Source organism: Macrobrachium nipponense, chromosome 39 (genome assembly GCF_015104395.2).
Source record: "Macrobrachium nipponense isolate FS-2020 chromosome 39, ASM1510439v2, whole genome shotgun sequence".
In the NCBI taxonomy this organism is placed as follows: Eukaryota; Metazoa; Arthropoda; class Malacostraca; order Decapoda; family Palaemonidae; genus Macrobrachium; species Macrobrachium nipponense.
In genome coordinates this window covers 2,284,849-2,301,872 of record NC_061099.1, presented here as the reverse complement: position 1 = coordinate 2,301,872, position 17,024 = coordinate 2,284,849, and the positions used below count along the sequence as shown (strand labels likewise).

Genomic DNA, 17,024 nt, shown 5'->3' with positions numbered 1-17,024 from the left:
ATTTACAAACTGCTCAAAAGACACGACTCACGGTTTCTTACATTAGTTATTGTACTACATACATATGCACATATGCATGTGTAGTACATGTACTACTACATACGTATGATTAACGATATCGTGGCTACCTAGATGATGATATACCACGAGAAAAGAACACTTAAAATGCTCCCTTTGCTAAAAAATATCTCTCAGTGAAAGTTATATTATATTTAGTATGGAGTTTTTCTTAAAATACTTAAAATTACTACCTACCTCAGTAACATGGTCATGACAAAAATAATTGTACTTTTAAATATTAATTTGTTCCACAGCCAGCTTAGGATTAAACTACGATTGTTCAAATCCGGAAACAATATCGTAAAAGCACATTGAAAACACAACACGTATCACTCACGAACTTCCAGAACACTAAACATAAATGATGGATGTCCTTTTCCCAAGTGACTTCCATTCACAGGGATTCGCAAGTCTGTAGTTAGGTATATGGAGTCGTTACTTACGCTACCGGAACCGGGAGCACTTCTTGGAAGAAATGTCTTGAGGCAATATAGACCTATATACAACGAGTAAACATTTGGTACTAATTAATTAATTTATATGTATATATATTAATTCTAGGTTAATTCATATATTTAGTCATTTTAATATACATATATATATATATTTATATATATATTTATGTATTATGATCCTTTTTAAGTCTTCGGTTTCATTTTATTTCCGATCAGCTACCAAAACACATTTCTTACAGTAACTGTTGGTGACTAGAGAACCTTTAAGTGTTGCATTGGGGAAATGGAACCAGTCTTGCTATCACATTAAGAGACGTAGGTTACAAAACTAATTTTCTCTTTACAAAAAACATGTGAGGATTTGATCTATATCATAAAGAAAGGAATATATCCCTTACACATTCTTGAATCTCTTTAACAATGGATATAATTTACAATTGAAAAGTATATATATTTTTTTTCATTATACCTTTATACAAATACTGGTAGGCCTACATGAGTGGCTTTGCTCTTGATACAAAATGTAATATTTATGCTTTGGGTATTTATGATGACAACAAGGTAAACTCTACTCTTCTACAGAAGCCACAAACCAGTTATACACGGAATGTGGCGGTGGCTACAATAGGCCTAAAGGATACATCAGGATATTTACCATAAAGTTAATATTTTCCATACAAAAAGTTCATCTTGAAGTTCTCTCTCTTTACAGAGTTAAGGCCATTGATACAATACAAAGGAAAACGACTTGACTTTACATCTCTCTGACATTCGTCAGGGGGGTACATCCACCTCCACCAACGGCCCCTTCCGAGGAGTGTCTTCCCGACTCCATTTCAGAGGAGGCGGAAGAAGAGAGCGTTGTGGTGGATCCCCCCATGGGGTCTAGGGAGCTCTGCACGGACATGGAGCGTTCACCGTGGGATCTGCGCGTCCTGTTGGGCGAGAGCTTGGCCGGGTCCACACTGCTGGGGTCTGCCTGTTGGAGAAGGGCACGACAAAAGGGCGTGATGGAGGATTACTCGTGGAGGGACACAAAGAGACGACTGCAAGGAAGAAGGAGAAGAAGAAAGAGAGATGTATGATTCGAAGTGAGGATCAGAGGGGCGGTGGCTGACGAAATGGGTAGCCGTTGGTGGTGGAGGGGGTGGGAGGGAGGGAGGGAGGGTTTGAGACGATTCTACCATAATGGAAAAGCATCAGGAGAGCGGGAAAGATGAGCAAATTGCAACTGGGTAAAGTGAGGCAAAGGGGAAGATAAGGGAGATGAGAATATTCGGAAAACTTCAGCATCACAATTGAATCTGTCGTTATTTTTTAAAATTAAACAAAGCTTTTTGTTAATGATAAATTCATGTGGGGTTTCTTTAACACCTTAATCTCTGGTTATATTCTTTGTTATAATGAGCTTAGTACTCGGTCATCGTAAGCATGGGTCTATCTATACATGTCTCTGAAATACAATTATGGGTTACAGAACAGTATATGCTCTTGAATTTAAGTTTGGTGAATCTTAGTAAAAGGCAATCTGAAGTTAAATAATCTAAAACACAAAAGGGCAATCTAGTAGTATTCGTCAGTAAACCAAAGGTTTTCGTCAATGAACAGACACAAAGTCCAGCAAACTGTCAACATATTGGTTTTAATGACAAGACAAGACATGAGGTATAACTTATGGATAACAGTCCACTGCTTGTTTATTCTACAAATATCCAGTCAATACAGGTGAGCGAGAACGGTTTAAAAATGTTACTTACAAATGCAGTACTTTAGTAAACAACTCATCAGGCAAGATCAGTGTGCAGACAACAAAAAGTAAAAAAAAAAAGTGATGATAAGTAATTCAGAAATCCAACGCCAACTCTCTGGCTTTAACCAGGAAACCGTCATATGAGAGAAAAAAGGTTTTACAATGACATGCATCAGGAAGAGTAGATTACATATCTTTAAAAAAAAGACTTGTCAACACTCTAGGTAGAACTACTGTTAAAATGATGACTAGACTAAATATAACACAACCTCTCTCTCTCTCTCTCTTTCTCTGTCTCTATCCAACTTCAGCGTTGCATACAGTCACGTACAAGAGGCCAGAAAATAGCTCGAATTCCCTTCTAACTATCTGCTGAAGCTGCATCGCTTCTGAGTTCCAGCCATGTCTGAAAAGACCTATAGCGCTTGACAGCTACACCTTTGATCCTAGACTCAGTCGAGCTAAAACCTTCTCTCCTCGGCAGTTCTCTTTGGCAGGATGACTTCAGACAAAACAGTGACGAAAAATCAATAGATTTATTCAAATAACAATTACATAATCACAGATGTATTCAGGTAACTAACACAAATGCAAAATAATCATTGACAGGGGAAACACGAGGAATAAATGGTGAGACTACTATACACTGGGAGTACAACGGGTTACGTTGCTCATTCGCATGGCGTCAATTTCCACACATTAACATGAATACTTTCCATTGCATATTTGATCATTTAAAAGTCCAGCAACATCTAACAGAACTTCAGAAGAACTTTGGTTGTGTAGAAAAAAGTGAGAAAGTGAAGGAAATTCATAAAAAAGAATCTGTGTTCTTAATCTAATTTGGTTTGACAGAGTCTAAACGTCCCTTTACAAATCGACACAGACGTCTAACCTTTAAAGTTGTCCTTAACAATAAACCTTAAGAATTTTAGTTGACGAAAAATAAGCTCCAAAATACACAATTGGAATTCAAAACATCAATTTAAAAAAAAAAGGTCAACATCACATAGAACAAAAACTTACAAAATGCTAAGGCAAAATCTTGTAGGAAAAAAAATTAAAAATTTTTGTTGAGACAAGAGAAAAAACAGAAGTACCTCTATATAAAAAAGACACGGGTAAATGGAGAGAATATCTGAATAAAATATAGAAATATCTCTATCCAAAAAGGCAAATGCAGTATTAAGAGAATGTGATGATAAATACTTGACAGCTAATAAGTATTCAAAGAGGGTATTAAGTCTGACACAATCACAGTCTGAATTACTACCAATTTCCTTATATTTTTGCATAATTCATTCAAATTATACCAGACTGAGGACTATAAATACAAAAAAAACATCTGCAACATTCACATCATCTTGTCCGGGCTAGGGCGAAGAAGGCTTCCCAAAGTCATTAAAATTATCAGTCTTAGATTACAATAGATTGGCAAGTTGGTCACTCAGTTAAGATTCTATGTTAGACCAAAGTCGGCCCGGCAGCTGAGCAGCAGAATCCCTCCGATGCACAAAAGTCTAGGGCACCCAAGTCTGTGCCATGTTTAAATATTTGAATAGAGAATTTGGAAACAATTTTATTTTATTAATAATAAACCTTGATCAACCATTGTCAAGCAGCATCAGTTATTTATCTAACGATTGCCACACAGTTCTGAAATAATTTGGATTGGTTAGACACAATATGGCTTCATTGTTAGACTAGGTTTTGAAGTTCGTTACGGTACTCTAGTTAGTAATTGTCAGTGGCTGAGGGTGATCTGGAATAGCAATACTTCTAATTTCCTCAAATGCCTTTTTCTATATATATATTTTTTAAAGAATAATGGTTTAATTCTAATTTACATTAAGAACTGGTGTTATGAGACTTCTCATACTTAACTTAGGTCAGGTTTTGCTGGAAAATTTTCTGGCATAAATGGACTCTACAACGATTGCATAGCCATCAGCCGTCAGCTAGAGGTCCAAAAAGAGAAATATGACTTCGATATAATCATATCAGCAGGTTCTTCCTTATAGCTGCAACAATTAACTTTGAAGCAGATATGACATCGGCCATACTAGATTTTACCACTGTGGCCTTAAATGAATGACCAACAATGCGGATGCCACTAACATCAGAGAAGACTTCGTTTAATATCCCAAACAGAGAAAGTATGAGCTAGTACTACTTGTATCAAAAGCCTCAGAATACAATATATAATTCAGCATGAACAGGTACATTGTAGGTATACGGGTTTCTCCAAAAAGGGGCAACACCTCAAGCATTATGGAAGGAAGTTACTCAGCATTTACAGTTGCCAAACCTGAGCTTTAGTTAAATTCTTGGGTAGAGTAAGATATGGTTCACTGGTAAAAATGCATATTCTAACTGATACAGAGTATTGTAGCAGGGTAACACTTGGAAAGTGATTCTGTGTTAGGTATTCTATAACTGAGGGCTTAATGTCTGCTTTTGAAGGTGTTGCAAACTTCTGCCTACTGGCAGTTCTTCAGGGGTAGTTAAGCTCTGGTCGGTTGAAGTCACAATGAAGGTGTGTGGGTGCTTGTTTTAACTCAAAATACTTCAAACATTCATGAGCTACAAGAAGTCCAGCTTCTTCTAGTTTCTCTAGTCAAAAGAGGCAGTAGCAATTAAGCAAAATCCATCTAGATTTATAACGAAAATTGGTCAATACTTTTATAGGGACATTTGCTCAAAACTCGTATATAAAAGGAAGCATAAGAAGGGACTGAAAAACACATCACATCAACTTATTTCAAAATCATCAGATATTCAGTTGGTCATTTTTGTCTGGTCAAGCTTAGGCTGAGATTCCATTTAGGAGCAAGGGGTCAGGAAGGGAAATGCGTACTCACTCATCACCCATATTCTTCATAAAGCACTGTTCTGAACATGGAACTTTGACGTTTCCCGTTTTCTCATGAAGCTCCACTTATACACACCATGCCTACTAGGGTGGTGTAGGAGCTATGACAAGCCCCTCAAGAGCAAGGCCAGGAAAGCAGGGATGTGACCAGCCTAACTTATAATCTGTTGTAGCTTGGTTAAGGCAAGATTGCATTCAGGCAAACAAAATGCATACTGATTTACTCTATTGCAGGCGAAGAAGGTTCCCAGCACAAGGAGTCAATGTTTCAGCATTAAAAGCTACATAGGTACCACTTCTCTGGAAAGGGGCTTTGGTATGAAAGGGTACACAGTGTTACAACAGTCACTCTGAACATCTGGTTTCATTTCCTCGAGGAATGCTCTATTTCTCTAAGAACATTTTATCTTTTTGACCAGATGTTATCAAGACATATACATCTGCAGTCTAGAATACACGTATGGGTATGCAGATGTCTGAAACCATAAAACAACCAAAAAAACTTGACAATCACTAAAAAAAACTGCAGTGCTGATAGTTTTCCCAGTAAACGTTTCAAATTTACGTAGTCAGTTTCAGATTGAATTCATCATTGGCTCTAGTAAAATTTCTATCTTATGCATTCAGATAAGATCAGAGCTTTGATTCCTGCTCAGTGATTTGCAACAAAGGTCCATTTCTGAGATGAAAATGAAGAAGCAGAAGATGAGTAGGATGATGGAAAGATGTTTCACTTGTTTCCGCTGGGAAGACTTGGAAAGATTCTTTGTTTTTTGCACTGATTCTTTCTTTCTCTCTTTATTAATCATGGAGAATTGCTCAAGGAGAATTGTTCATGGAGAATTGTTCATGGAGAATAGTCGAGTGGTTCTGGGGATCCCGACTATTGTGCGTGCGGCATTTTGGAAAGAGTAGAGGAATAACAAAATCAGACACAACATTAGCATCATTTCCTTTCTAACAAGCCTTCACACAAACATGAGCAATGTTTGCACAATTACATACAGTGCCAGAAAGGAAAATCACATCTTTACATACATGACTTGGCAGCTAATGAATCATAAACAAAATATATTTATAAAAGTAAGTAGGCACTGCATGAATACACGAGAAAAAATTTAGTTATACACTCCATATCCACAAAAAGATGAATAATCATTCACTTTACAACAGATCTGGAAATTCAAGACTCACTGGTATAGCTTACATTAATTTCAGAGATTCTTCAGGAAGACTCCTACTTTACAATTTATGACAATAATCTTGTTGAGGGTCATGGTGGTAATATTGATGATGGTTTAAATAAAATATGATGGTAGCATTAAAGAGCAAAACAGCAGCAGTAGCAGCAACAAAAACAAAAACATTTATAACAACAGCATCAGTGATAATTATGATGGTGATGATAATATCAGAATGTCAACTTTCCCTGCATGTATTGCCTCTTCTTATGAAGTACAATTTCCAGCTTCTCTCCTTCAGAAGGCAGCAGTTGCTGGAACAATCTAGAGCTATGTAACTTCCATCGTACACAATGACAACTGGGGAAGAGTGCAGTATTTTATGGTACAAATTCCACCAGTTTACCCTGTCAACCACAAGCACAATAGGCAATCGCCGAGGGCTAGTTACCACCTATATGAAATGTCAGTGGGGTATATGGCTAAGAGCATTAATCAATCCAACAGAGATTTGGTCTAGTTTCTCATTAATTTCTTACCTGTATGACAATGATGCATTTTAAAACCCACCTTTGCATGGAGTTCACTCTTATTTGGCAAGGCCAGATGCCCAATAAGATATCGCCTGAATATTTCGGCTTTACAGCCGTAAAGACAATGAAGATACAGTTTTGTGGGGATGGCTGTGTAGCCTTATGGTGAGGTTAGTGTAAAGATACTGGGTAACAAGTAAATTATAAACTGCTATGTGTGTGTGTGTGTGTGTGCATTTGGTGGAGACAGGTAGATAATCGAAAACCTGTTCTTAACAGCTCCACTAAGAGCAGTAACAAAGAGGACTGGACGGCCATTGCGTTACCAGAGCTGACATTGGAACTTGTGTCGCGGTGGGTAGTGAAGGGTGCTAGGCTTACATATCTTACTGGGTGTAAATTTCAGCTAAATTCCCCCAGATTATATTCTATTTACTTGTGGTATATAGGGCCACGAAGCCATTAGACAAATTTTTTAATAACGGACATACACCCCACAATATTCCAAAGCAGAACGGCATCAAAAAACAGGACCAAGATGATAACAAGCTAAACTCGTGTCAGCACCAACAGCTCGCTGCTTTCATTATAAAACAGCAAATAAAAAGATCATCAATCATTCGCTTTCTGTGTGAATTAAAGATCCCATTGCATCGGTGACTACTTGATTAAGTTCATTAGCGAAGAGAACAGTAGACAGAAACTTTTAACACGTGCTGCCTCTTGAAGAAAAGATGCTAGTCTTAGTATACTCCAAAAAATGATTATGCAAGTACTGTTGTGAAAGCAATATAATAATAATAATAATAACTGTAACACTACAACAGAGACATATACGAGACTGCATCCTTCTTTAGGGAACTTCAAAATCTATTCAGGTAATTGTTGATGTTGAGCAAATCTATGCAGACGTGTTTATATTTCTACCTGGCTATCATGTTTTCGCATTCCCTGAGAGAGGAACACTCCAAGGATTTGCAGGTTTCCAAGTTACCCCAGGGTATTGTTCTTTCTCCTAGAATATTTGCATTAAAGAAAGCTGGTCGTCTGAGAAAAAGCAACGGAAATTCAGGTAGATATATTGACAGATGAATGGCTAAAGAGAACTCTCGTCCTGTAAGCAAGTCTCCTTAACTGAGGTCCCAGGCATTCAGGCATTCGAGGCTTCAGAGTTCAAACTTGACGTACGAAAAGTGTATATGATCATAAATTTGCAGCATTCTTGCCAATGATTTAAACAACTGTTTAACTTTGGTAGCCATCTGATGTAGCTATCTGACGTCACTGTTGGCAGGCGAAAATTTGGAAACCTGAGAATGTTAGGACCACCAAGGGTTTGGACCTGTTTGGACGATCCATGTCTAGGCTGTAATCCTGATAATCTTGAATTTGGTAGTCTTTAAGTCAAATACGTTACTGCATTGGCACCAGCCAAAAAAAGACAAGTTACGAAGCAGAACTGAGCTGAAATGTGAATTTGGTGCGTCGACAAAATGGCTGTATGCCTTACATGTTGAAGTCCAACGATATACAAACTAGCAGGCAGAACTTCGCTTAATAAATTCATCGAGAAAAGCGAGAGTATTTGAAGTGAACACAGAAGGTGAGTGAAGAGACAGGCTAACGGGTGAGAAACGCCACATCTACAAGATAAAAGCTAGTACCGTTAACAAATGCAAACTACAGATTGAGACAGCATACATTCTACTCTCCACAGTAAGGTGCAAAGAAAGGCAAATCAAGTTTATAGTGAACCATGTGTGGTAGAACTTCAAATAAATACACGTGCTACGGAGTAGTACTTCATTACTTTAACAAGAAAACAGAATATATTTAACTCTTATTTCCGAAGTGTGCTTCAAGTCTAGGAATTAGGAGGGCATTCACTCTGCCTACAGCTAAGTATAAGAAATCATTTCTCAAGTAGGGAGCATTTCAAACATGAAACTTTGTCAGGTCTATGTGATATAGGCCTATTTGGTGCTACCTCTTGCAAGGAGATCATTCTATAACATACCTGCACAGGACATAAACGTTGAATTCTGGAATGTGTGTGTGTGTGTGTGTGTGCGCGCGTGTCTGGTTGTGATTCAGTTCCATGCATGTGTGTGTGTATGTGCATTCATGCATGTGTTCGTTACCGTGTCTGTGTAAGAGTTCTGTGTGTGTGTGTGTGTGTGTGTGTGTGTGTAGGTTCCATTCTTCCTTACAGTCTCTCTCTCTCTCTCTCATTCTGCTTTCGTATCTCTATCTTAGTGCCGTTCTTCTTTACAGTCTCTCTCTCTCTTATTTATACACTACTTAACATTCCACGTTCTTTCTTCCCTGTTTCATTGTCAATTATGTTGCTATTCCTTCACCACCAAAGTAATTAGTAATATATCTGATCTTCACACCTTCAACTCCTTTCTGATTCACAAGTGCGTGCTCTCTCTCTCTCTCTCTCTCTCTCTCTCTAGCAAAACTCTATGTTCAGTATATAATGTAACAAAACAAAAAAGAAACGCATCATTGTAGTGTCTCCCAGCTCACCTGGTAGGCTAAGGCGTTCATGATGATGTGGTATGGCACTAAGCCTAACGGGTGTATCTCCTTCATCAGGATGTTGGCTGGGATCTTGTAGAATTGTATGTACTCCAGGAAGTTCCCTATGACCTCCTTCAAGTCGGTGTTGGGCTGGTTGTCGCAATGTTTCTTGGACCACATGAGTCCTGCCTGTTGCGAAAAGGGATCGTGTTAGCTCAGACTTCATGAAAAAGTCATTGGTATTGCATGGCTACAGTTTTTAAGTTAACTTTATTATTCTTATTCATAAGATAAACCCCATTCATATGGAACAAGCCTACCACCACAGCGGACATTGACTTCAAGTTCAAGCTTCCAAAGAATATGGTGTTCATTTGAAAGAAGTTACAAAGTGTACATTGGAACCTGCGCCTATTCGCGGTTCTAGATTCGCCGCTTCGCTTATCCGGAATTTTTCTGTGGAATGTATTCCGGATATTTAGCCTATTTGCGGAATTTTCCATTGAGAAATGTTCACTAAATACTGTGTTTTCATATCAGATTCGAGACTAAATGCACTTTACATGATAATACTATTAAAATATTCAGGTATAAGCATTTTTAGAGGGTTTTTTTGTTTTATTTTTTTAAGTTTTCAAAATAGGCGGCTAAAAGCATTTTTAGAGAGGTGTCAAGTATTCGCGGATCTTAGCTATTCACGGGGCGTTGTGGTTCCAACCCCCACAAACGCAAGGGGTCGGTCGACTGTAATGGAAATCACAAAAAGAAAGTTGGGCACTTATTAAAAAGGGGGAGAAATAAAGTGATAAAATAAAGCGACAAAATAATAAATATATAAAAATGAAAGCAAACGATTCAGTAAATGACTAACTAATGTCGTTTATGACGAAAAGGAAACTGAAACGGTTTTACTAAAAAGTCATTAACTGGTAACTCTCAACTTCAAATGAACTTCTTCGGCTTTTCATTTGAGAAAGGATGACAAGCATTGTGCTATAATATATATATTTATGTGTATATATCATATATATATATATAATATATATATATATATATATATATATATATATATATATATATATATATATATATATTCATCCAATACCACACTCACACACAATATATATATATATATATATATATATATATATATATATATATATATATATATATATATATATATTGAGCATCCTCCCTCTTAATAATTCTGTCTGTCTGTCTGTCTGTCTGTCTGCTGTCTGTCTGTCTCTCTCTCTCTCTCTCTCTCTCTCTCTCTCTCTCTCTCACCTGAAACTTGGTAAACTCATCGGCCTTCAGCTCCTCTCGGGCCATGATGAGACGGACCACATGTTGCGGCAGAAGAGTGAATGATCCCAGGTTAAGCACTTCGTTACCATGTTCATCCACAAACTCTAAAACCTGTCAGGAATATGAAATATATTTAAATGAATGAATTTCAGGGCTAATAAATGGTTATGATACTTTATGATAGTTATTTTGGTAGTGACAACTACGGTTAAATTGCAGTGCGTCACTGGTACTGAACTTGGAAGTAGGCCTACCCATTGCGATGAACTATTTTGAGTGATACTCATTACGCTGAACGTCACCGCTACTGAACTTGGTAGCTTACCTAATCATCATTATGGTGAACTCTTTTGAATAAAGGCTGCAAACCTCTAATAATTCACAAATTCCAACAGAATTTACAGCCAATTCTTATCCTCAAGTTCCCATTCTATGTAGAAATGATACCCCCAAAAACACCAGACCTTTTGGACCAGTAGGCCTATTAATCATCAGGCCTTTTGAATCAAGTCTGCAAACCTCTTATAATTCTCCAAATTCCAAAGGATTTTCCAGCAAGTTCTTATCCTAAAATTCCCGTTCTATGTAGGAATGATATCTAAAAAAAATACCTGACCTTTTGAACCATAGATTTTGTGCATTTGTATTGGATGTATCTCTCAGCCGAAGCCAACAGAGCACACACGGTGTCGACGTTGATGCAACATTGCACGAAACCTGAACATCCCTTTCTGAGTTCATCTAGGCCATAGTAATCCGCAGCGTTCATCAGTCCTGCAATGAATAACGATCATCGTCAAGTGGTTATGATAAATCAGGTGAGTGGAAGGTAGTAGAGTTTTATAATGGCTGAAAGGCACACTCGACCTTTATAGGTCTAGCGGTTGTTTTTTCAGCGTCAAATTGAACTTGACTTGAACTCCTGCAAACTGTAACATACTCCCTTAAACTGTGTCAACCCTATTAAAATAAAACCAAAGAGTCATTATGTTTAGTTGACATAATTTTTACTTAAATCATTATTGCATTTTGGAGTTGATAGTATGACTTATGAGAAAAACCATGGTTTTTGAAGGGGCCGATCACAAAACGACCGAAATACATGAATGTATTAGCTAAACCTAACAAACCCAACCTGACCTATCCTTGTGTGCAGGGGCCTTATTTGTCCAGGGATGTCCCCCCCCCCCCATGGACCCCCCCCCCCCCACCCCCCCCCCCCCCCCCCCCCCGACTCCAACATAATCTTAGGTCACCAGGTCCCTACTTGCCTGGTGCGTTGAATCACTTTAAAACCGTTCAATAAACCTTACCCTAATCAGAATCAGAGCTTGCTAAGGTAGGCTATGATAGGACTAGCCAAAAACTAAGGTTTCCCACTGTGGTCCCCATAAATTATAGGATATAAGAGGTTCCGGGATCTTTAAACCGCTAATATATATCCCGACATGAAACACTTAAGCAAAATTCAAGTTTAGCCGAAATAATCCAAGGAACAAGTGGCGGTAAAAACATTCGCCAGTACACATCTCGTACAAGATAATCTTCTATAGATTTCAGCATATTTTACGTATTAATCACACTAAGGAGAATCGAAAACAAAGCAAAAATAACCTGCAAAAACTGAAAATGGTATTAGACTAAGAAGTAAACTATGAAATCTACTCTATCCTTAAAATAAGTCCGAAATGCTTACCGAGTAGCGTACGGGGCTGCAGAGTGACGCAGCCGGTGTGAATGTACTCGATGAGCTGTCTAAAGACGTCAGGTTCGAACTCTTCCACAATAAGCGTCTGGTGGACATTTCCCTGTGGCTGTTGGGGGACATTTAGCAGGAGAAAGATGCACGTTACATGGCAGTCATCTCACACAACTGAAGACTTCTTCAGAGAGGGAGGGTGAAATGAAGGTGAAAAGGTGGAGGGGGTTGGATATAAAGCTAGTGGTGGTGCGCAGTGAAGGAAGGAAACATTGTAATAGAAAAAAAAACTCTAGTTCAAAAAGAGTGAGGGTTGTCAGTCCAAGAACAAAGATCAGTAGCATCAAGCAGAAGGGTAGCAATAGAACAAAAGTCAAAGAAATGGGAAAATATCAAGTACATCGGTCTAGGTCAACTGAAGCACAAAATATTTCAGGAGTAAATTGTGTCATTAAATGTAATCTTGAGTTGAAAAATAGCTGAACTATACTAAATAATTGCAAACTGAATTAGAATCACGTTACTCTTCATGATTAAAACTGCTGCAGGCAAAAAAATTTGTTAAAAATGTTCAAACCTATTGATAACTACTTCGAAAGATCCATTGGCTGGTGACGGCTGTGTTCAGATGAAAAACAAAAAAATCATCAAGAAAATGTTTGATTATGACACGAAAATCATTTGTGATAATAATGAAAACTCTCAACATTATTTAGATAACAAAAATCGTGAATGTTTTGATGAAAAATCACCAACACATTAGTTAAGAGATATACATATTTTTTTCATGGATTAGCAACAAAAAATAAACAGCACACGTTTTTATTAAGTTCGTTAAAAACTCAGTGTGTTCAGGCACTAGTCAGTTGAGATCGTAATTATGGTTTATTTATAAAATCCAGTAAAAGAACCAACGCATTACCATGCACAAACGTCAAATCAAGACCCTTCTTTTTTGAAAAAAGAAATTAGTCATGCTTCATGCAGATACTGTCTCACGGTACCTGTGTACTGTCACGTTTGCGCGGGAAACTTTAAAAGTAACATTCATGCTTCATCTATCTAGTTCAAGAGCCACTAGGTCTAGAGGACTAGATGTGGGTGGGGAACCTATAGAGAGTTCTAGTCAAAAATGCTTTTTCTGTGTGGAGTGAGTGCTTCAGAGGGCGTTCAGTGCTTGGGGTAGACCACCTCACAAGAGTTTTAGAAAATTTGTTTAGAGAGAGATGCTATTTTAGGTTTATATGTATATATTATATATATATATATATATATATATATATATATATTATATATATATATATATATATAGATATAGATATATTGAAATTTAGTCGACATTTTACATGAATAAAAGCTAAACTGGGAACTATTTCGGTTAACGAATAGTGTCTGAAAGACTGAATTGAGAATGTAATTGGAAGTATTCCTGTGATAAAATTAGGCCTAAGGCCTAATACCTTGACCTTAACGATCCTTCCAGTAATGTTTTAACGATGAGATGATCCAAGTTCTATCAGTAGTTGGAATGTACAGAATCTATGAAAAAAGAAAGCATGAGGAGTATTGCTGAACAAGGTAACTGTGAACGCTATGATGTCGTAATAAGGGAAACAATATGTTGGAAAATTGGAATTAACTGAATAAACTGGAAACTCGACGGCAAAGTAATTCATTGTTGTCCAGAGTGATGTAAGATTAATGTTAACAAGTGACTACAGGACGGAGACACTGCTATGAAAATTCACTGTGGGCTGTGCATGTTGTCTTATAATCAGTCCTTGTTTACCGAAACCTACCGATTTCATAAGCTGGTCGAATTTTACTGAACTTTGTGGCAAGTGTCTATATTTAAATGTGCATCTATAGAAGATTCACATCAAGTGTGCATTTGATGTCTAGGCCAGTCCCTGACGACGCTCCTGATTGGCTGTTGATAAGCCAGTCACAGGAAACTCAGTCTCTCTCGAGAGTTCACATAGGCAGGATCTATGTTCCGGCTCTCCTGAAGGATACTTTTGAAAGATGTAGCCCTCAGGAGAGGTGGAATATAGATCCTCCCCATGTGAACTCTCTCGAGAGAGTGAGAGACTGAGAGTTTCCAGCCCTGTGATTGGCTTATCAACAGCCGATCAGGAGCGTTGTACCCAGGGACTGGCCTAGACATCAAATGCAAGTTGATGTGAATCTACTATAGTACCAACCGTATAAAAGGAGAAACGTAACTAGACCTATGTGTGTAAACTGAATTAAGTTTGAGACCTAAAATACGGAATTTTATCAGAAACTTTTACTGCAGTTTGTCAGATTGGAGTGGGAATTATTTCTGGAATTTATAAAAAAAAAAAAATCATTAGTTTTTTTATAACTCATGACAAACAACAGACTTTTGTGTGTTTTGTAGTTTAAGATTTATCTCAGCATATAAAAGGAACTAAATAAGCCTTAGACTCATAATCAGTGAAGGAACAAAGTTAAGTTATCGTACATCCATCGACAAAATCCGTTCAGGATACCTAAACGATTTTTTTTTATTTAGAACGACTGTTGGTTTACATATTCACATAACTATTTAAGAACTAATTAGGTTCTAGTTCATATTCATTTTTTAAATAATGGAGATTTGCATGCAGTAAGGGTTATATATGTGTGTGCTTAACCTCATTCGATCGACTACTTATACTTTATGCGTACTTAATTAAACCGTGAAGCTTCATGCTGCTCAGAAAACAGAAATGAATTAACAGAATTTACAAGACGGAGTCACTATTATTAGGTGAATTTATTGCATTTTAAAGATTAAGATCCTTTCAGACATATTTTTAGTTACGCTGTAAGGAAAAGTTACGAGTGGGAAGGCCAAACAGAGAGAGAGAGAGAGAGAGAGAGAGAGAGAGAGAGAGAGAGAGAGAGAGAGTTATTTTTGAGCACTGAAAAACACTACAGGTGAAAACGGAACATACGCCATTTCATATATAGTATATATGGGATCGAAGCCTACCTCAGGGATGGTGTCCAGTTTGTGCGTATAGCCGGTGCGCTGTAAGCAAACAATACAGCGCTGGCGTTAGCCTAGCCCACAGGGACCGCACTTGACTCTTTTTACGTAAACACTGATTATTTTGCTTCTAAAAGATTATATTTCCTCTTTTGATACACTTTTTTGCGTATAATATACACGCACACACTCCTGGCAATAACTAGGAAACATGAACAAAGAACTGCCTCACTACAGGATGTATACTCATACGAGAATGGTATCGTGGACCTAGGCCTATGTGGTTGCATGAGATAGCGCTGCACCAGAAACCACAAGATGTTGACCCTACATAAAAGCTATATCTTAAACCCTTAATTTGTAGCAGAAATTGAATGTTAACCGTCATGCACACACAGAAAATCAATGCATACAAATGTGAGAACATTGATTTTAGGCAATCCACTTTCTCAGACAAACATGTCGCAAACACCGATTCCACTATGAGTTTTTTTTATTTTTTTTTTAGTTGTTTATTTTCTCCGGCAGTTATGTGGAGAAGCTATGGCGGGATTTTATAAAAACTGAAGTCTACTACTCCCTACGATTTATCTGGTAAAGCTAACATATAATTGATCAAAGCCATTTATGATTACACAAGCAGCAAACATACAAACATTATCCTCGAATTATGCGCGCGTACGGGCGTGTCTACAAAGCAATTATTAGTATATCAGTACTTCCGTATATGAGCTATTGTTTAGCGCAGAGAAGCAACTAGTATCATTAATATTATATTTTTTACTTGACTAGAAATTGTGCTAGCAGAGTTTTGGAGTTTTTCAGTTGCGGGAGAAAAATGAATGTTATGTAATTCTTATTCGAAATCTTCCAGGGTTCTAATTTTGCGGGCAAATGTGTCATTTACTTCGACGGGTTAACTTAAGGAATACTGTGTGTGTGTGCGTGTGTGTGTGAGAGAGAGAGAGAGAGAGAGAGAGAGAGAGAGAGAGAGAGAGAGAATGTGTGTGTGTAACTGTAGACCTATACTTAATGTATAGTACATGAGCACACAAATTGCCGCTTGTGACAGAACGACAATTTTTGATCAGGCGACATTAGGAGACGCAGCAAATCTCCTTGAAGCTATGACGAAACCCTTTGCATTTTTTATTTGTTCATAATGTACCTGAATTTCCTCCCTCCCAGTTAGATCTACAAAAAACATGAGTAGAAATGGATTGAGTCTAGTGTGAAGACTTTCCGTATCATTAAATGTAGTGTTAACACAACAAACCCCCTTCGATATAGTGGATAGAGTCAAGTACAGGGCACAAAACTCTGTAACTGCAATTTCCGTCAAGAGCAAATATGCAATACTTCTGCTTTTTTCACATCGAAATCACACACCTGCGGAACATCAAGGCTAAAATTTTAAGCTCAGTGGATGAGAAAGATGCACCTAGACCTATATAAGCAAGAATATTTTGAAAAAATATTAAGATTTTCAATGAAAGTCCTCTGTATTGCAGATTAAATGGAAGTTCGTCTAAGACACTCAATTTTCTCGGTGCTTGAATGCTTTACATTACTTTATTTACTCAAACACATGAGTTAGGTGCAACCTCCTGGTCTCTCTCCAGTGTCAGAGCGCACTTGACGC

At 37.6% G+C, this 17,024-nt stretch overlaps 1 protein-coding gene across 6 annotated transcripts in view; it reads right to left on the bottom strand.

Annotated features, from left to right (window-relative positions):
* Window positions 1-1,170: 1,170 nt before the first annotated feature.
* The window catches only part of LOC135210014 (serine-enriched protein-like), a 28,720-nt gene continuing 12,866 nt past the window's right edge, over window positions 1,171-17,024 (bottom strand). For 2 of the 6 annotated variants that reach the window (XM_064242777.1, XM_064242778.1), the window contains exons 5-10: window positions 15,386-15,424; window positions 12,382-12,499; window positions 11,302-11,459; window positions 10,665-10,796; window positions 9,384-9,566; window positions 1,171-1,494 (exon numbers count right to left, since the gene is read on the bottom strand). In XM_064242777.1, coding sequence (XP_064098847.1) covers window positions 1,270-1,494; window positions 9,384-9,566; window positions 10,665-10,796; window positions 11,302-11,459; window positions 12,382-12,499; window positions 15,386-15,424 — 855 coding nt within the window. In that variant the 3' untranslated portion in view covers window positions 1,171-1,269. Of the gene's footprint in view, window positions 1,562-2,787; window positions 6,021-6,070; window positions 6,633-9,383; window positions 9,567-10,664; window positions 10,797-11,301; window positions 11,460-12,381; window positions 12,500-15,385; window positions 15,425-17,024 lie in introns of those variants that run through there. The other 4 variants (XM_064242780.1, XM_064242782.1, XM_064242781.1 and 1 more) reach the window with 4 other exon arrangements.